This window comes from Penicillium taxi (assembly GCF_028828555.1).
Source record: "Penicillium taxi strain IBT 34144 chromosome Unknown utg000005l_segment0_segment0, whole genome shotgun sequence".
Taxonomy (NCBI): Eukaryota; Fungi; Ascomycota; class Eurotiomycetes; order Eurotiales; family Aspergillaceae; genus Penicillium; species Penicillium taxi.
In genome coordinates this window covers 29,986-43,176 of record NW_026643207.1, presented here as the reverse complement: position 1 = coordinate 43,176, position 13,191 = coordinate 29,986, and the positions used below count along the sequence as shown (strand labels likewise).

At 42.3% G+C, this 13,191-nt stretch overlaps 1 protein-coding gene across 1 annotated transcript; it reads left to right on the top strand.

Annotated features, from left to right (window-relative positions):
* Positions 1 to 5,250: 5,250 nt before the first annotated feature.
* Positions 5,251 to 5,781, top strand: N7495_007394 (uncharacterized protein; the record flags this gene model as incomplete). Its single annotated transcript, XM_057210045.1, has 2 exons — positions 5,251 to 5,402; positions 5,553 to 5,781. Coding segments are annotated over 2 exons (381 nt in total), but the record flags the coding sequence as incomplete, so codon positions are not given.
* Between the last annotated feature and the right edge of the window lie 7,410 nt (positions 5,782 to 13,191).

Below are 13,191 nucleotides of genomic sequence, written 5' to 3'. Positions count from 1 at the left end.
CCGCCGGGCACAACCAATTCTTGGCCCTACAAAATTCGGACCCCTCAGCGACTCTAGACACTTCCACAGCCAACCAGATCAAGGTTCGCTTCGGAATCGGAGAAGCATCGTCGGCTGGTTCGGTCACATTAGAGACCCCGATCGGTACACTCACCTTCCACGTTTTCCACTCGGATACACCATTCCTCCTATCCCTTGCAGACATGGATAGACTAGGCATCTACCTGAACAATCTGGAGAACCTCCTTGTCCGAAAAGATGGCCTAAAAGTCCCGATCATACGCCAGTTTGGACATCCGTTCATGGTTTGGGACCAATCACTCAGGGCCTATTTGTTAAACATAACCGGAAAGGACACGACAGAGAGCCGATTGACCGATATCGCATGCCACTTAACTGACACGGAGCTGCGAAGACTGCACCGCAGATTTGGACACCCGTCCGTCCCTCGCCTACATAGGCTGCTACGCGCCTCAGGACACGAGAACACCAATGTCGCAGCACTCGAACAACTCACAAAAGTGTGCGAACATTGCCAGAGATACGGACGTTCCCCGGGCAGGTTTCGGTTTACCATCAAAGATCCAGACACTGTTCGCTTCAATTACAACATTATCATCGATGTAATGTATATTGAAAACTCTCCAATCCTCCACGTGATCGATGAAGCAACCTGCTTCCAAGCAGCACGATGGCTACGCGACCTGACAGCGAAACATACTTGGGATATGTTACGCCAGTGCTGGATTGACATATACCTTGGTCCACCAGACCTAATTACCACCGACTCAGGCACGAACTTCGCATCCAGGGAATTCAAACAGAATGCGAAGACACTCGGTACCCAAGTCAAAACTGTCCCAGTGGAATCCCATAATTCCATTGGACTCGTCGAAAGATACCATGCTCAGATCCGAAGGGCATACGAAATCATCATGAACGAGATCCCTAGTACTAATAGGGAAATCGCCCTTCAGATGTCTGTAAAAGCCGCGAACGACATATCCGGCCCACATGGTCTAATACCCACCCTTCTCGTCTTTGGAGCATACCCATGTATGACAGAACTGGACGCCCCATCACCCACGATTACCCAACGAGCAACTGCTATTCGAAAGGCGATGGGGGAAATCCAGAAGATGCGCGCCACAAGAAACGTGTCCGAAGCCCTAGCGACACGTAACGGACCCAACGTCACCGCAATCCATAACCTCCCACTAAACTCGCCTGTATTAGTATGGAGAGAAGGAAATGGCGGACAACTTGGGAAATGGGACGGACCTTTCGCGCTTTTGGCGCTTGAAGGCGAAACTTGCACGTTGAACCTACCACATGGCCCGACTCCCTTCCGATCGGTTGTCGTAAAGCCATACCACATAGACATCGAAGATGTTGCAACCGAAGCGCAACCTGAACCAACAAGGGTACAGACAGAGAACCTAGCCGACCTAAGGCCGAACGTGGCGGGAGAGAGGATGGAGACAAGAGCATCGCATAAAGAAAAAGAGGAACCCCCTAAACCAAAGAAACCTCGCCTCCAACAAATGCTGCATGTTGAAATCCCGATAATCCACCTGCAAATCGCACAACACACGCCATTCGAGAAATCCAGGCAAAAGGAGATTTCGGGCCTACTAGAAAAAGGAGTGTTTGAATTCGCAAGACGAAGCGACGTCCCACCAGGAACCCGGATATTCAACTCACGGTTCGTGGACGAAATCAAGCACCCAGGCACTGAGAAAGCCTTTAAGAAATCGAGACTGGTAGTCCAGGCGTTCAACGATGCCGGCAAAGAGACGATTCTCACCCAATCACCTACCATCCAACGCGCAAGCCAGCGAATCATCTTGGCTATAGCGGCGATGCAACCGGATATGAAACTTTACCTCCGCGATATCTCCTAGGCTTATGTGCAATCCACAACCAACCTGAACCGAAAATTCTTCGCACACCCGCCGCGTGAACTCCGGGAGTTGTTCGGATTGCCAGAGGACTCGATACTCAGGGTGATCAGACCATTATACGGGATCCCTGAAGCTGGAAATCATTGGTTTAAAACATACCATTCGCACCATATCGAGAAACTGGGAATGACAACATCGATATATGACCCCTGCTTATTGCACCGGAACAATGCAGGGGAATTCGGAATCGTTGGACTGTAGACGGATGATACACTTTTCCTAGCCGACCTGGCCTTCGCAACCAATGAACAGAAGCAACTAGACAAAGCGAAGTTCTTGGCAAAAGACCGTGAGACACTCGACCACGGAACGCCCTTGAAGTTTAATGGAGGAATGATTTCTTTGAACCCAGAAGGAATCACGCTATCCCAAAAATGGCAATGTAAAAAGTTGTCCATAATTGGAAAAACCCAGCGCGAACCGGCCAAAATCAAGGAGCAGTACATTGCCCAACGCGCGAGAGGTGCCTACATCGCGACCGTCTCACAGCCAGAAGCCGCGTTTGACCTGAGTCACGCAGCTTAAATCATCAACCCAACAGCTGATGATGCAAATAACCTGGATAAGCGGTTATCATGGCAGATTCAAAATGCAGCGAGAGGATTATCATTCATACCATTACAACGCGAATCACTCCAAATATTGGCATTCGTGGATGCATCGTTCGCAAATAATCCGGACCTTACATCGCAAATTGGCTTCGTTATTGTCCTTGCAACCCCAGAAGCCGAGGGCAAAAACGCTAACATCCTACACTGGGCATCCGTTAAGTGTAAGAGGGTCACCCGGAGCGTGCTCGCGTCAGAACTATACGCAATGGCCAATGGTTTTGATGCTGCTATCGCCATCAAAACGAGCCTAGACCGGATACTGAATACCACCCTCCGACTCACCATTTGCACGGATTCGAAATCCCTGTATGACTGTCTCGTGAAACTAGGCTCCACAACGGAAAAACGACTCATGATTGACGTGATGGCACTCCGTGAGGCATATGAGCGAAGACAAATGGAGATCCTTTGGATCGAAGGCGACTCCAACCCGGCTGACGCAATGACCAAGTCAAAACCCTGCGACGCACTGACGAAGTTGATAGACTCCAACAGAATCAACTTGAAAACCGTCGAATGGGTCAAAAGAGAGGAAAATCTCTCCACATAACCCACCATACATCGGGCATCACCCGGCGATGATAAACGGCCCTAAAAATATCATCGCCAACCACTTTCTTTCAACCACTCTTCGGTATCCAACATACTTCTTTCATACACCTATTTAATGACAATTTGGCGACGGAAACACCAGGCCATTTTTCCTTTCAGAAAACCAGATCACACGATACCGTCAAAGGAAAAATCCCTGATTTCCCCCGCATCAGACACGGAAATCGCCCTTTTCCCCAGAAATAAAAGAAGAGAAAAGCCCCCTTCTCCTTCTCCGTTCGTCTATCACCCGAACACTCCTCCACCCATTATCTGAAGACCCCAACTGCCGAAAACCTTCCTTTTCCCACAAGAACGCCACCCCCAGAAGCCACTACAAACCACCCGATCGATGGCCGGAAGGGTGACGAAAGCAAAAGGAAAGGGAGCAAGAGGACCTAAAAGAGCGAAAGCTGTAGGTCCAGTGGCAGGTCTAGCGGCAGGTCCAGCTCCAGCAGCAGACCCAGCCCCAGCCCCAGGAGCACCAGCAGTGCCAGCGGAACCCGCCATAGTATTATCGCCGACAACCCTATGGGCGATACCAGAACAGCCAAAGTTCATGACGTGTATTGGATGTATTGGACACGAAAACACAAACTAGGAAGGAGAAACATTTCCCACGTTCAACTGCCTTTTCGATACCATAGCCAGTAAGAAATGCAACCGATGCAGAGGGGCTAGCAAAGCCACATGTCACCCACCACTGTTCGGAATCCAATACAATAGCTGGATATTCCACACACTTATGGACTACGCCAGAAATGTAGACCCTGCCGCAACATATGCGAGTCAAGGACTATCGGCACCATTTGGCACACCGGGAGCAACCAACGCAGCGTTCACCTGGGCAGAAACTGCACCCGAAGCAGCCTAGGCGGCAGCTGGCAACCTGATGATGGCATTCCGACAGCTAATCACAATCCACTCGACGGAATCGGGGATCGAAACGGACAAGAAATATGACCCAAAGCTCATCAGGGAATACATAGCCGTCCAGCGGGAAAAGCACAACGCCCAAATCAGACTCCTACCGCATCCGATTCGCTTCCCGAACACCTTATGTAGACTGGAATCCTTAGAAGGAGGGTACACCATGTGGCAGTCCGCCATATTATCCTTTTTCCGGGAATTAGCAACGGCTCAACCTGCGAACGCCGCCGTTATCATGAATAAGGCAACAGAATACCATTTGCCATTCTGATCTCAGGGGATCAGTAAAATGCCGCCAGAGAGGACCACGGATAGAAGACGAAATGGAGACTGGCTTCTCTAGGAAAAGCCCACTTTCGTGTTGTCCACTTTTTATTATTTTTTTTTTCCCACTCACCACTTTCTTTACCCCGCACAAAGGCTGATTCTTCAACAAAAATCGGCCACCCAACAGATACAATATGCAGGGCACTCGGGGGCATATCGTGCACCTATCCACATTCATTTATTTTATCAATCCATGTATATAGCGACTCGAGATTTTAAAGTTGCTCCAGTGTCGGAACATGGATATTGCAATCATGCAATACCATAAACCCGGAACGGAACAAACAGACCCCCGAGTCACGGGGGAACAACTATATTAGGAACTCAAGTAGCTACATGAATCGAACACATTTCACACCACTTTGCACAACGTATATACTAAGAATCTAGGACGAACCATACCCTTTTCTAGTGTATATAGTGCAACGTGTGAACCCTGTCCTTTCAACGTAGTTGATCGACAGTTCCGTTCCGGGTTTTTATGGTATTATATGATTATAATATCTATGTTCCGACAAGATCCTTAAAGTAAACGTGATATTCTCTATACTATTATAGAGTTTCGTAATCTTAAAGGTCGGCTAGAAGGCGCCGATAGGTAAGGATGCTACTATACCTTAAATTCATATTTAATTGATCTAACACCTATTTTCCTTTTTAGGACCAAGTTTTTCATATATAGTGACTACTAATTAGTATATTACCCGATCGCTTAGATAGTCTCCTTCGCTTTCTATAATAGGGCTTTTATTAATATGGAACTTACACTAGAGCTAATTTAGAGGCTACGAGTTCCTAAGCACACTCCGTCCCTTCCTCTTTAGTAGAAAGCAGAAGTCCTGAACACTCCTATTCTTCGATGCTTTAAGCGCACTCCCTATAGCTACGAACTCTATAAGTCTTTATCGATGACTTATGAATCAAGTCGGCAAGCCCTTAAAGAGTTGGGCCGAGACGCTAAATTTAAAGACGATATTAGGTATTACAACTTTCGCCGTTAGACAGCAAATAAAGTGAATTATAAGTTATTATTACACCAAAATGAATATGCTATCATTATAAAGGCTAAGAAAACTTTATGTTACTAATCGATATTAACGAGTAGCTTCTAGGGAATTTTATGAGCTAGGAGTGGTAAAGGGTGCTTAGTCAATCTAGCGACGCCGTCTTTAAAAAATATTATTAATCACAATTTATTAGACGCGATCTCTAGTATATCGTTCTTCTTCGACCATCTTAGGAAGGCCTTATATATTTCGCCGGAAGTATGCTTAGGAAAAGGGATGTTTATACTCTATATAAGCTTTCGGATACGTATAAGTATGCAATTTACCAAAATCCGGATCTTCTATAGTTAAGATAAGAGAAGAGAGAGCTTAGGGCGGAAATACAATCTCTGGCTGGCTTAATCAAAAAAGCTCGAGTTACCTTTCTATATCTCTATTAAAGGTATAAAAATACTAATAAAGAAATAGCGAAACTTCGAAAGATATAATAGGTTGAATCCTGGTGAACTATTATATAGTTATACTATATAACCTACTAACTATATACCTCACGATTCCACCCCGAATTATTTATATTCTTTAAGGATTTTATAAATAGTATATGCCTAGCTAGTTCTGAATTCAAGATTAGCTTTAGCCCTTTATATATAAAATCCTTCCTCTAACGAGAGTAAAACTCACGACCGACGATAAGAAAAGCGCTCTTAGAAAGTATCTGATCTAGATATATATATAGGTTGGGTATAGGTCAAAATTTATACCTATACCTAACCTATTAGGGGTAAGGTAAACCTATACCTATACCTAACCTAACCTATATAGGTATAGGTTAGGTATAGGTCCTATATAGGTATTTTTAATGCCTTAGTACCTGATTTTCGCCTTAACCTAAACTAAATTAGGGTAATTAGTGTCTTAGTACCTAATTTTTGCCTTAATCTAGTACTAACTAGGTGATAAATATCACGTGAAATAAAAGTCTTGTTAAAGGCCTAATTCTATTTATAGTTAGTCTATTTTAGTTAGTATTAGAATCCTATAATAGGATTCCTCTATTCTATAATAGATATATATATACTCTTTGGTATATATACTATGTTCTTATTTGCCTACTAGAATCCACTATTCCTTGGTAGTCGACCTCTATTTGATAGTTATAAGCCCGGTTCGCCGATAATTTACCTTGAAAAGCATATTTTAAGGGTAAACGAGACTAAAGACTATGTCCGCGATGTCCGGCGATATAAGACTAAAAGATGCCTCTTAATAGCAGCAGTGGTATAGGCGAGTCAAAGCCGTAGCTATTGGCGGAGATATATAGGAATACTGCGATCTAGAGCTTAGGACTGAACGACCAGTCCTAGGATCAGAACCACGCGACTACCCGATTAAACTAATGCTTAAACTCGATATAGATCGTAAAGAGTATGATCGGTTATAATAGGACTAGAAGGACGATATAGAGGATTATAAGTTCCGTCTTTTATTCTACTAAACCAAGAAGCGAGTAATTAAATCTATGAATGAATATATCCTAAAGTACTTAGATATATATATTTAGAGTCTTGTTTTATAATATAACGAACTATTTATACGACTTAAATTCTTATATAACTACTATAGAATCTTGTTAATAAATAGAGCTAGGGTATTCTACTATTAGCACAACTTTGTGGTTACTCTACCTATAGCTGGCGCCGATATTAGCGCCTAGCTTAAAGAATGGGAGTATTCGCGCCTTAAAGTAGAGGTTAAGGGCGTCTCAGCTACCAAGAATGATGATACTATATAGCTTTTTTTAGAGCTAGTAAAGGATATACTACTAAACTAGTGGTAGTCCTAGCATAGAAAGATTATAGTTGATCGTAAGCAGATCTCTATACGTCGCCTTCTAGATCATTTCAAAACCACCTACTAGAATCAAAGACTAAAGCAGCCAGCCATCTTAAAGGGAGCGTTCACGATGTTCTAAGGACACCAGGAAACAGCTAGCTAAGCCAGTGCTCCTACCCCTTATGCTCCTGGCCAACCTAGTGCCCCTGGTCAAGGGAAGAAAGCTCTAGCTAGAGCTTAATTCCTATAGGAGCAGAAAGCAAAACCATTTAAAGATAGGGCATACCTATATGGTTATAGCTACCCTGTCGATAAGTGCTTCAACTTAAATAGTAAAGGCAGCAGAAAGCCAAATGCTGGCATGAAATAGAAGATAAAATAGGCCCTAGATAGGGATTTAGGCTAGAAATAGTGGATCGACACTAAACTAAAAGAATCCACCAATACTAGTAATACCCTAGCCGAGCCAGCCAGGCAATCTATAGCTGTAAACTATACCGCTAACTATACTATAAAACTAGTGTTTTTCGCGACTCAAACTACCTATGCTGCCGATTCAAGCGATAGTATATAGCTCGTAGGCACTACCGAAGACCAGTTTCTCGGCCGAAATACTATAATCTCAGATACTCTAGATATAGCTTTAGATACTCTAAATACTATTCTGGATATAGTTTTAGATACTCTGGACACTATTCTAGACCTCTCTAGTGTATTTATAGACTCTATATTTCTATAGAAATCAGCTTTCCTGACCTAGTCTGGTTAGGAGCTCTAGAAAGATAGCTGGGTGCTAGATATAGGCGCCAGTGCGTATATCTATAACAACTTAGGTGTATTCGTCAATTTCGAGCATAGAAGAGACACCCTTTAACTAGGATTAGGAGAGGTTGAAACCCTTGGTAAAGGACAATACGAAGTTAAAGGGATCCATCTAGTAACCAAGGAATCGATATTAATCATCCTGTTAAATATCCTCTATAGCCCTAAGTTTAGATTGAATCTACTCTCTTACTATGCCCTAAATAATAAAGGAGGCGATTAGGTGCCTTCGAAAGACTATCTTATTGATAGGGACGGGACACCTATCCTAGCTATTTAAAGGATTCATAACCTAAATTTATTGATCGTGGAGCTATTATTAGCTGAACAAGATTCAGATAAAGAGACACCCGACGAGATCTTTTCGGCGGAAAAGCATATATATATGGGCAAGGATTCCAGAAAACCACTAGAATCTAAGGCATCGATAGAGCTCTAGCATCGTTGTCTAGGTCATTTATACTATGATGCTATATAGTAGCTTCCTAAGCTCGTTAACGGAGTCGTTTTGAGTAATCAACCAGACTCAACTAAACCAGTTACTGACCATATAAATGGCTAAATATAGAGCCTATGCTCTATTTATAGTCTTACTAGAGCTCCTAGATAGATATCTAGACGTTATCTAGGACATAGGTATGGTCGATTCGGATAGATCTCTCTAGACCTGATCTAAATGTTAATCGCGTATAATGAAGAGCGTTAGATTTACTATTTTTACGTTGACGGAATCTACTTCTATTAGGTCTTCACCTATCATATAAAGAACTAGATAAATGATGCGATTCGACACTTTATTGAACTCCTGAAAAACTGGTGGAATTTACCTATTCGAGCTGTCATGGTGCTAGCTTAGACGACTACTGATTGATTAGATAGTGCGGGCTATATAACCCGTAACCTTATATAAACTCAGAACCTTATCTGAATATAGCTCTTTAAGCTACGTCTTCGTCTTAGCCTATTAGTTAATACAATACTATCTATCTAGTTCTAGTATAATTCTATTCACCTGCCCGCCCTATGATACTATATAGCTTCTACCCTATACTAGAGCTGCCACCCGCTAGCATGCCCTATCCTGAACCGCCTTTGAACGCCGATTCTATTAAAGAATTCCTGGCTCACGTCCAAGAACACCCCGATATCTGGGTGCTATACCTCTAGATTATGGAGGGCTACTCTTAAGAAATTGAGAAAGATAACCAAACCCTCCGCTAAGCCGCGACTAAAAGCGAGGAGACTCGGCACCGTAGGGAGGGTGTTATTAGATATCAGGAAGAGCGCATCAATAGCTTATATAATAAGATTGTTGGGCTCGAAGTCGAAAAAAATCAGATCCTGAACTCCGCCCTGCCTATTATATAAACCCCCCTAACTGAAAACACTCCTGCCTAAGGTATTAAGAACCTAGTAGATATCCCTATATAAGAACTTGCACCGACTCCTATCCTAGGTCCCTGGTCTACCTCCCTTAGTGAAAGAATCCCTAACCCGAAAGAGTTTAATGGAACTCGTAGCGACCTCCGCCGCTTTATATAATAGATCCATAGTAAGATAAACGTGAACCAGGACCGTTTCCTAATAGCTATTATTAGACTTACTTATGTTGTGGGGAGACTTACTAGTAAAGCGTACGAACTAGTACTACTAAAGATCTTGTACAGAGTTCCCTAGTTTATAGACTACCCGTAAATGCTTGAATATCTCGAGAAGGCCTTCGGCGACCCTAATAGAGTCCAGAATGCCTAGAACCGCTTATACTAGCTCCGCTAGAAGAATAACAACTTTAATACCTTCCTATCCGAATTCCAGCGTTTAGCCCTAGAGGGCGAACTATATAAAGAAGCTCTAACTCCCCTCCTGATATAAGCTATCTCGAACGAGCTCTAGGATATGCTCTTATATAACCTAGCTCTATCCTACTAGTTTTATAGCTATATAGCCTATCTTTAGTCGCTCGATAACCGCTTCTACTAACACCAGCAATAGATATATTATGCCCGCCAACCCACGCCCTTAGGTAGTACACCCCGGGAGAAAATCGCAAGGACCTTATACGCAGCCGCCGCGATAACAAATATACTACCTAGGACCCTGACTCCCGCCTAAGGCCCTAGTATAACGGTGTGGGTTGCAAGAAGGCTAAGAGAGGTAATAGACTCTCTATATAAGCTGGCTGAACCAGCTACTAGGGAAGCAGGGGTTCCCTGGATAAGCTAGTTAGAGATTCGCTACTTCCTGATATATTTAACTCTCTAAGGTCTTTAGACTCTTAAAGGAGTTCAAGAGTTGTTCTTGTCCCTAATTTACCCTAGTAGAATCGAGCCCTATAGGATACCATACCCACACCTCCGTCCTCTAGTAGCCTTCTTATATTAGTTCTTCTCTTATTTATAGTAGCCTAACCATATTAGACTTAAACCCTTATAATTATAACTCTTCTCTCTTAAGTAACTAAAGACCCTTAAGATGGCTCCTACCATAAGGCAACGAGGAGCTACTTAGGACTCTACTCCTGAAAGAGGACTTCCGGCCATAGAAGAAGAAGCCTAACCTCCTACCGAACCAACCTCTGATCGCTTAACTCTCCCTAGCGATCCCTAGCCGAATATGGCCGAAATTCTATAAACTATCCACCGCCTAGAGGGAGAAATCCAGAAACTAAAAAACCTAGTCCTAAACCCTCAAGACTTAGTCAACTTGCTAGCCGGCTCAGCCTATAGCGTCGCTACCTATAGAAATCCTAGGAACGCTAGCACCCCTATAGGGATCCGACCTAGAGAGTTTCTCGATTTAACTCTAAGTCACCCTTCTTCTAATCAAAACCCTCGTCGGACCCCTTGGATAGGCAAGAGCCCTTAACTCAAGTTCGATGGCCTCGAAAAATTCGACACCTCCTTCTCCCTACACCAGAGATCTATATGGTTTAGAGATATAGAAGGAACTTTCTCTTGAGCAGACTATATCGGACTACCAGACTATAATAGGATCATCTCCTCCCTCTAATTCTTTAAATAGGAGGCTAGGTCTTATTATTATAATACGACTAAGCATCTACTAATCAACGATCCCCTCTATTCTGACTAGGCCATCTTTAAAAACTAGACTAAATACTTATGCCAGAAGTACGTAGTCGCCCCTCTACTATCCTGGAGAGCTTATAAGAGAGCTAGATAGCTCCTAAATCAGTACCTACTAGACTTCGATAGGCACCTCAAAAACCTTAAGAATAAACTTGATCTAGTTAATCATTAATCCGAGAAGAATAGGGCCATGAATTTCCTCTCGAAGTACTAGGATAAACTTCAAGACAATATAATCTAAAGATAGGGAGAGAACGGCCTACCTACTATACAACATAAAATAGTTAGCGCCTATTTAGTTATATAGGAACTAAAAAGCTAGACCCTAGATTAAAAAAGACCCTATTCTAGCACCTAGTCCTTAGAGAACTCTTATCTGAATAAGAAGAATCGCACCAGAAAGGACACCCGAGACTAAAAGGACCTTTAATAAAATAGCCGCGATTCTAGGAAAGATAATGACCCTAGGAACCATGATCGCTCTAGTTAGCCTAATAAAACCTCTACTAATAAAAAACCTATTTATAATCGAGATATAGAATGTTTCTATTACTACTAAAAGGGATATTTCGCGAAGGACTATCGCAAGAAATAACGGGATGGAGAAATATAATCGACCTAGGTCAACACCATCTAAGTCCACGAAGAAATAAGCGAGGACTCGGAAAACTAATAGGAGCCCCTAAAACCCCTACTCTAGGAGCTCCTACCTAATTTGTTAGGAGAACCGATATATTTAAATCTTTTATTAATATCGAATCACTAGACCCCTAATTAGGGAAAATAGTTATTAGGGCAAATTTCGACTCTTACGCTAGTGTTAATTATATCGACCTCGTATTTACGCGAAAACTTCGTCTATAGTAATCTAAACTTAAGCCCTATACTATCACTACTTTTAATAACCTCCCTATTCTAATATTTAGGGTATACTATATCCTAATCATCGCGATAGATTCTTATAGCACTACCTAAAGTCTTATATAGGAATATATTATAGTAAAACAAGATCCGGCATAACCCCTAATACTACTATCGAAAACCACTCTCGAAGACGAGCGAATCGTACTTATCTTACATCAGAACTAATAGGTCTTCGCTATCGATTAGAGACGGAGCTTCGAGCTTGTTGCTCTATATAGATTTGCGAAGCTCTACTAGAACGAAAAAGTGGCGTATGCGATTATACGATATATAGCCTAGAATACTCTTAATGATATCTATATTCTAGGAGACGACGAACCCCTAGAAGATCTATTATAAATCCTAAACGAATTTAAAGATCTTACTATGGTATTCGACGACTCCTAAGCTGAAACCCTCCTATATACTAAGGAAACCGATCATATAATTAAGCTCTAAGAAGGCACGGCTCCGCTGTTCGGACCTATCTACCCCCTTTCTTAAACAGAACTTAGAGAACTCCGCTTATACTTAGATAAGAACATCGCTAATAGAAGGATCCGACTATCTAAGAGCCTTATAGGCGCCCCTATTCTTTTTATCCTAAAAATAGACGGCACCCTACGACTTTACGTGGACTATTGGGGCCTTAACTAGATCTTAGTCAAAAACCGCTACCCTCTCCCCCTGATTTCTAAGATCCTCGACTGATTATAAGGAATAAAGTTCTTTTCTAAAATCGATATTAAGGATGCCTACTATCGAGTTCGGATTATATAAGGAGAGGAATAGAAAACTACTTTTTATACCTAATATAGCTACTTCGAATATATAGTTATGCCTTTTGGCTTAACTAATGCGCCTATAACTTTTTAGAACTATATCCACACTACCCTTTAGGGGCTACTTAATATTACTTATATAGTATATCTTAATAATATCCTAGTTTTTTCGACTAACCAACAATCTCACACCTAGGATATTAGAGTAGTACTTAAGAGACTCCTGAATACCTAGCTTTTCTATAAGCTATCTAAATATATGTTTTACTAAGAAGAAATGGAATTCCTAGGGTTCGTTATATCTAGAAATAGTATATTAATAGATAAACGCTGGG